At 56.5% G+C, this 8,160-nt stretch overlaps 1 protein-coding gene across 1 annotated transcript; it reads left to right on the forward strand.

The window, feature by feature from the left end:
• Positions 1–252: 252 nt before the first annotated feature.
• On the forward strand, positions 253–3,876 carry PGF (placental growth factor; the record flags this gene model as incomplete). Its single annotated transcript, XM_010024817.1, has 4 exons — positions 253–449; positions 1,882–1,958; positions 3,694–3,723; positions 3,814–3,876. Coding segments are annotated over 4 exons (367 nt in total), but the record flags the coding sequence as incomplete, so codon positions are not given.
• Between the last annotated feature and the right edge of the window lie 4,284 nt (positions 3,877–8,160).

Raw genomic sequence — 8,160 nt, forward strand, 5'->3', positions numbered from 1 at the left:
AGGAGACAGCTGGTGGGCAGGTGAAGAAAGAGCCCATCGCGGTGGCTGTGTCCCCGCCAGTGCGGTGATGGGCTTTCTGGGAGCACAAGGGTGTCCTCTGCATCCCTGGGTCACCGTGACAGAAGCCGGACCCCACCGCGGCTGGGGCAGGGGGCGCGGGCGGCCCCCCCGCGGTGGGGGCAGGTGCAGCGGCCGGCTGGGCTCAGCCTCTCTGGGCACCTCCTTACAGCCCCTCACCTCGGTCTCTTGCAGTCCTGACCTTTCGGGAGATCTGGAACCGTAGTTTCTGCCGGCCCCTGGAGCAGCTGGTGGACGTCATCACCGAGTTCCCCAACGAGGTGGAGTACATTTTCAGACCCTCCTGCGTCTCCCTGCAGCGCTGTGGAGGCTGCTGTGGGGGTGAGGGTCTCCGCTGTGTCCCTGTGGAAACAAGCACGGTCACTATGCAGGTAAACACTACTGCTGTGGAGCCGTGGCTGCGCCAGGGAGGTGGCAACCTCCAGGCCAAGGGCTGGGAGAGTGAACTTGCAGCTTCACATCCTCCAGGCATCATAGCAGCGTGGACAGCAGGGGCGAGGGCTTATTTACAACATGGCAAATCAGGAGGGTACCAGTGTCTGCTCTTTGGGCATGTCCCTGAGGCCAGGTGACATCCCTGGTGGCACTGGCCTTGCTTCCTGCTTCTCTGCCCTCAGTGTGGTCCCTCTTGCTGACTGCTGTCACCTCTCCAACCTTCCCTATCCTGCGGTGGGGCTGGGGGTGTCCCAGGTGTCCATGACTGCCTGGTGGGGTAAAGCAGATGCTGCCCCTGAACTGCAGAGAGAAGCGAGGCTCTGTGTGTCAGGAAATGCCTGTGGTGGTGCTGACAGTGAGTGTGTGCTGGGGGCATGGTGAGCATGAAGGGCTGCATCAGCCACGTTTACAGCCCCCGCTGTGGGAGCTGTGTGAAGTGGGGTGGGAGATCCTGGGTTGCCAACATACTGCCAGTCGCCTTTTCCCAGTGTGCCAGGCAGCCGTTGTCCTCACACTGCAGTCCTTGAGCTGTGCTGCCAGACATCAGCTTACTGCTGCTTCAGGGAGCAGAGCAAAGCTCTGCTCTGCCCATGGATGGTGGACTAGAGAGAGCCTGGAATAAATCACTGGTGATTTTGGTCCCTCAGAGGTTGAACGTGTGTTTGAAGGCAGGGTTGGAGTCCCCAGAAAATCTCGACTGAGATAGAGCAAGAGCCTGACATGAACAAGAGGCAGCTCCCCGTGCACAGGTCTCCCTCCATGGAGATGGCTGTGTCAGGGATGGCAAGGCCAGGTACTTCCACAAGGGCTAGCATGGATCACAGCAATGATGAGCATACCCTGTGAAGCCCCTAGATGTTCAGCCTGAACTCTGGGCTGGGCCGTGGACTGACACATAACAGGGCAAATCCTGCAGCCCTGGTCTGGGGAGGCCCTGTGGTAATGACTCTAGGCTCGGTGCTGAGGGAAGGAGGGGCAGGGGGAGGGAGCAGCAATGGGAACGGTCTGGAAAGCATGAATGTTCCCATCGGAGAAGAGAGATGTGCAAAGTGGTCAAATATGTGAAAGCTCTCCACAGAGGCAGAGACACAGAAATCTCCTTGAAGGCTGGGAAATCCCAACAACATGGGGCTTAAATTACAGCCCTGAAGACACGGGGCAACACCAGCAGAGCCTCCCAAGCTGCGGGGCAGCTGGGCCTGGCTGGTGCTGCCTGTGTGCAGAGGTGGAGTCTCTGCTGCCCGAGGTGCGGGGGAACAGGTTAGACATGCGTCTGCCCGAGAGGCTGAGGTGGCGAGGCAGTGCCGTGGGAGCCCTTCCAGCCCCCTCCTGCTGCTGGCTGTGAAGTAACCTTTGCTCCTCTTTCAGCTCCTGAAGATAAAGCCAAACGGGGAGGCTCCCTACGTGGAGATGGCGTTCACTGAGCACAAGCAGTGCGAGTGCAGGTAGGGACCCCCCTGGCTCGTTTTGCCCCCCTGTGCCCCTCCAGCGAGGGTGACCCTGCCAACTCACCCTGTGTGAGCTATGAGGATGCCCTGGGGGGCACCCTGCCTCTGCTGGAACCCCCTTCTCCCTGCTGCCTCTGTTTGCCAGTGCTCATGGTCCTTGCTCAGGTGCAGGCTGCACTGTGCTTCTGCAGCGGCCTCCCTGCAGCATGCACTGTCTGCAGGGCTGGAGCTGCTGGTGCACCTTGGCTCTGTGAGCAGCAGTGTCTGTGCCCTCCAACCCCACGGCTGCCTTGACGTGCTTGGCATGTACTCCTCTGGCCAGTGGGTGACAGCGAGGCTGGTGGCTCTGGGGCAGGTGTGGGACGGTGTGGGACAGTGTGGTGGTGGCTCAGCAGAGACCTCCATGGCTTGGCATACCTGAGCATGACTGTGGCCCAAAGAAAAGGCTGAAGGGCTGGGCCTTGGGCCTCCATTTAAGGGAGGCTGCCCCATCCATCCAGGGAGGCGGAACAGGGGCTTACATCCAAGCCAACAAATGAAAGCTTAAAATGTGCAGTGCCAACATGGTATGGATATGCAGCACTGACCTGGGAGGGATGTGCAGCACCAACCTGCCACAGACTCCAGGCACGTAGTTAACCCCTTGGGGCGCTCACTGTGTCCCAGAAACAATGAGAGCTTGGGCAGGACAGTGGGTGCCTGCCTGGGGTCTGCAGTGCTGTGGGAGCCAGGAGCAGCTCCAGGGCTGTCCACAGCCAGTCCCCACCACAGATACCATTCAGCCCCACCTGCATGGGAGGTCCTGGCACTTGCTCTTCATCATGACCCTAGGGTGATCCAGTATTGCGAAAACTGGGGATTGAGTTTCCTGCTGGGCAGCCATTAGACACGAGATCCTTGCCTGGAAGAAGAGCCTGAGGATCCCCAGGCTGGTATTCCCCTGCAGCTGTAAAAGCGGCTGTGCTGGAGCAGAACCAAGGCCTGTCCAGCTCCACTCCGTCTCTGAAGCATCTGTTAGTAGATGCAGAAAGGGGAGTGGGAAGAAGCACGTGTTACTTCCCTTCTCTTGCTCTGCTTCCAGCTATTTTCCATGCAGGGAATTTCCTGAGCCTGTTGTGGTTTTCCTACCTAGGGTAGCTCCCAGGGGATCTCCTACAAGCACTTGTGCAGGCTGTCTTTGAATCTGTAAACTTCTTGCTTCTGCAGCACTTTTGGCTTCTCCCTAAGCTGCTTTCCATGCCTTTACATCGCTCCCCTTTGAAGTGTAGTGTGGGTGTGGTGGATGTCCTGGCCTTGGCACCTGTATTGGATGCTTAAGCCAAGTATGTTGTGGCTGTTGTCTGAGAACCACTGCTGAGGCTTTGCAGCAAATCCCACATGTTGCTCAGGATGTTGCATGTTGTTTAACCAGATGAGCTATGAAAGCTGTCACCGAGAGCAGCTGAAACTGAACCTGTGCTTCCCAATCTCATGGGCAAAATGTCACTTCCCTGCGGGAGCTGCCAAAGCTGACTGTCCCCTGCCCCTTTGCTGTCTCTGTCTTCTCTCTGCCTACTTCAGTCAGCTCCTGGCTGAGGAGATGAAAATGTGAAGTCATATTTGGTCTGTTTTAAGCATGAATGGTAACAAGTAGATTGTGCTGCACACTGGGGCATCTCAGTAAACACCTGCAGCAGCTCAACACACAGCATTGCCCAAGTAGCTGCTTCACTGTCCTTTTCCTATCCCGCAGGCCCCGGCAGGACCTCATGAGGTTGGGAAGGTAAGTGATGTCAGGGGCAGTGTTACGGGCTGGGGTTGTGTGTCTCATTTCCCACACGTCAGCCTTTCTTGTGGTCCTTTCCTTTCAAAGGAGAAGGCCTAAGGGCCGAGGTAAGAGAAGACAAGACAAGACGAGACGTAAAGGCTGTGAACTGTGAGTGAGCGTGGGCAGGTATGGGTGGTGTCTCGTGGGTTCATTTCTTTGGGATGAACAGCTCCATTTTTAGGTCTTTACTGACACTGTAAGCAGTGAGGAGTTTGTGCAGAGCAGGCACAGGAGAAAGCAGGGACAGTGGGTGGCTGTAGGGAAGCGGGCCTTTTACTGAAGGCTCGGTAGTTTCCAGGCTTAGCTGCTGAAAGCTTGGCCAGTCCCATCCAGGGTGGGGATGGATGGACTGGGTTACTTGATGGTGTGTGGCTCTATCATTATCACAGAGCACACTGGATTTCCTGGATCCATGAATTTCTAGTTTTAGCTTCATCCTGCTGTCAGCTGTGTCCTTCCTGCTGTCCTTGGCTGGTTATTGTTTGGGTTACTCTACCCTTTCCCTCCTTAAATTTAGCTGACTCTCTCAAACTGCTTGCTGTAACAGTGCAGGCTGGACTCTCAACTGCATATGCTTTTGGGGTATAGTGCCTGTGGCTAGCACTTCTGTGTTGCATTTCCCTGTTTTGTCTGAAGCCTGCTGCTTAGGGCTCAGCTAGCACCTACAGCCCCATTGCCATCGTTCCTCCCTGTGAAGAGGCTGCTTGTGGTCCCTACCACTTCGGTTGGGAGCAGGAGGTGCCTGGCACAGAGAGGGGGAACCCGGGGCACAGTGGGTGAGCTGGAGGTCTTGGTGTCCCTCTATCCCAGCAGTGCTCACCTATGCTGTGCTCTCTTTGCAGATGTGGCACACCACGCAGGTAGCCTCCGCTCTGCCCCCAGCCTTGCTCCTGCTGCCTGGGTTTGAGCCAGCAGTGTCTTCCGCTGGTGTGAGGAACTTGTGGAGCTGTGTCCTTCCAAGCAGTGGTGGGGAGCAGGACTCCAGCAGGGAAAAGCTGACTGGACTTTTGCCTGGCCCTAGCTGGAATGCAGCCTGCAACTGAGGACTTGCTTCCCCCATCTGCGCCATTGACAGCAGGACAAAAGGACCTGTGACGAGGCCTGGGGCTGAAGATGAGGAGCTCAAACAGCATCTTGGTGTTTGAGGGCATCCTGGGGGCAATGAGGAGCGGAGCTGGTGGATGTGCTGCTGGAGCTGGCTGGGGACAGCATCATGGGGATGAGTGGAGGCAGCTTGGACGGTTGCAGCTGCAAAACTGCTCTGTCCCACCAGCGCCCTGCAGCTGGGGAGGAAGGAAACCCGGGGCAGGGGGCTGCATCCGTCTGAGCCTTGGCATGGGGCAGCCCAGGAGGGTGCCTGGGAAGCCCTCCTGGAGGGGAAGGAGTGGGAATTGGGGTTGCCAGGGCTCCTCACATAATTGCAGCCACATCCCAGCCTTGCCCTGCTCAATAAAACCTGGTGGTTGGATGCAGGCACTGGCAGTGTGAGCGCTCCTGTCTGCTTCCCAGTAACTGCAGGCAGGGCTCTTCCTATGGGGTCTGGCCCAGACTGGAGGAGGGCAGTCCTGCCACAGGCCAGGGCTTGTCCCCAGCGGCAACTTCTGCAGCATCCAAGGGGCTGCCCTTGGTGTGATGCTGGAGATGGGCAACCAGTGGGTCAGGACCACGCTGCTTCCCAGGCTGGGGGCTACCCATGTGCTGGAGCTTGGGTGGGTACTAGGAGACCCTTGCGTGAAATGCCCTTCCCCCCGAGACCATAGCATGGGGCTGGTACTTCTTACTCACCATCCCTATCCTGTTTCTACCCCAGTCAAAATGTCTTGCTCACTGTCCTGTGGCTTTTCTTCTGCCTGGCTGGGCTGATGCAAGGTTAGGGTAGGGGGTGCAGGCTGCCTGTGGGCCTTCCCACCCAAGAAATATCCCACCAGGGCTCATTCACTTGGCCTGGTGGCAGGGATCATTCTGGGGTGTGCAGGGGGCCCTCACCGAGGTGGCTGTGGCTGCTGCTGCTTCCTGCTTTCCCCCCTCTGCCCAGGTGTGGGAGATGGGCCCAGCCCTTGTTTCTGTGTGCCTCAAGCAGTGCTCCTGGGGCCCCTGTTCTTCCCTTTCATGTCTCTGCTACGGGGGTGCTGGGGCTGGCTGCTGAATGCATCCTGTGCTGCTCCTTGCAAGCTGTACCAGGAGCAGTGCACATAGCTAGAAACCCTAAGGGTGAGCTGGACACCAGCATGCTTGTGGGGCACCCCTAGCATGGGGTTAAAACAAAATCAAGGGTTATTCTTGAAAGCTTCAAGCAAAAGGCAGGAGGGCAAGATATACAGAGGCTTCAGTATTACCATCAAATGAGGTGACCTGTGGTCTGTCCTGCACCGAGGAACAACAGGGGAGCCTCATGCAGCAGGTATTGGGGTCCAAGGCAGCTCCTCCCTATGTCTGACATAGCAGCCTGTAGCCAGGGCAGGCTTCCTCACAGCTGTAATGCTGGTGCTGCTGGGGGCTGGCACAGGGACATGGGGCCTGTGGGCAGGTCCTGGGGCAGTGGTATCCTGAGAGAAAAAGGGTGAGTATTGAGGTGATGTGAACCTCTGTGCTGCCATCATGCACAGACTGGCTAAGTTGTGCCCGTGCGGCTGGACATATCCTCCAGGAAGCTTCTCCTTGGCTGTTTCATGGATGAGGGGAACTTGCTGCTCTCCTTGCCACACCACTCAGGGGCTGTGTGGGCCATGTGGCACCCAGCCCCAGTGGCTTGTACTGGTCCATGTAGGATCTCCCCATCCCCATGTGCTGTTTCAGCCTGGCTGGTTGTGCTTTGAGGCTAAGGAGAAGTGTGCGCAGCACTCAAGGAATGTATGTGATGGTTTCTGCATTGTTTTTAACAGTAAAAGTTTCTCCACAGTAGTATTAAACCTTTAAAAGGGAAGTTACGTAAACCCAAGGATGTTAATTAATAAAAGTAAGTTTGTCAAAAGTAGTGATTAAGGTTAAAAAATAATTCAAATGAACTTCTGCCCAACAGCTTCTGGTGTCTGGCATCACCTCTTTGGCTGCTGCTTGGCACTGAGCATTTTCAGACATGGGTTGCTGGGGTGGACAGCAAGGACCTGGATGCCTGGGAGGGATGTGTTTGTCCTGCTGCAGCAGTGATGAAAGGGTCAGCTCTGGCAGGGCAGAACCAGGGGAAAGTACCTCCAGCATGGGAGGTTTGGGAGCTGCATATCCAGGTGTCAGAGCTCCCTCCAGCTCCACAGTGTGTTCCACTGAGGCTTTAGTAGCAAGTGAAGGCTCCCTTCCCTGCCCCTGCAAGTTGCTGACAGAGGGGAGAGTCCTGGCATCCAGCAGGATGTTGCAACCATTGGTGACATGAGGATCAGGGTGGGGGGCTGCTGCCCTGAGGAGGAGAATGGGGCTTCTGGCCTTGAGGCTTGTGGCCACCACCCATTCACCCTACAGCGGGGACCAGCAACTGTCTGCCTGTGACTGCTCTGTGTTGCTAGAGAGGGAAAGAATCACCTCCCTTGACCTGCTGGTCATGCTGCTTTTGATGCAACCCAGCATACAGGAGGCTTTCTGGGCTGCAGTCACGCATTGCAAGGGTGAGTTGCGTTTCTCATCAACCAATACCCCTAAGTACTTCTCAGGGCTGCTCTCAATCCGTTCTCAGTCCCAGGTGCAGGACCTTGCACTTGGCTTTGTTGAACTTCAGGAGGTTCACATGGGCCCACCTTTCCAGCCTGTCAAGGTCCTTCTCTTTATCATCCCTTCCCTCCAGCATGTCAACTGCACCACAGCTCAGTGTCATTGGAAAACTTGCCATTGGTGCACTCAATCCCATTGTCTGTGTTGCTCTGCCAGTGTTGCCGTGCCACTGTCTGTGTTGCCAGCAACAGCACTGTCTGTTGCTGTGCCAGTCCCAGCACCTATCCTAGAGGAACACCACTCATCGCTCATCTCCACTTAGACATTAATGCATTAGTGCTGACGCTCCGCACTCTGTAGATCTGAAATAAGTTTGTAAAACCGAATGAGCCTGCAGGATTTGAAGCGCGCCCGCCGTGTGGGGCACACCCCAGCCACTTGCAGGATGCTGGTCAGAAAGAACCACCAGTGCCCCGGGATGGGAAAGTTCGGGTCAGGTCAGCAGGGAGCTGCTGAAACAGGCACACCAGGCAAAGGCAAGGGTTATTTAAAACACAGCTAATTACGTGTTACAGGAGGAAGGAAACACGGTGGCAAAGGTAGTGCTGAATGAACGACGGGAGCTTTATTAATTAAGGACAATTAACGGTGAGTAACGATGGCAATGGAGCAAGCGGCGCGGCGGCGCTCACCGCGCTTTAACAGACCGCTGAGGATCCGGCCCTGGGGCGGTGGCAGCGGGACCCCTCCGGG

The sequence above is a fragment of the Nestor notabilis genome, unplaced genomic scaffold (genome assembly GCF_000696875.1).
Source record: "Nestor notabilis isolate BGI_N333 unplaced genomic scaffold, ASM69687v1 scaffold8352, whole genome shotgun sequence".
In the NCBI taxonomy this organism is placed as follows: domain Eukaryota; kingdom Metazoa; phylum Chordata; class Aves; order Psittaciformes; family Psittacidae; genus Nestor; species Nestor notabilis.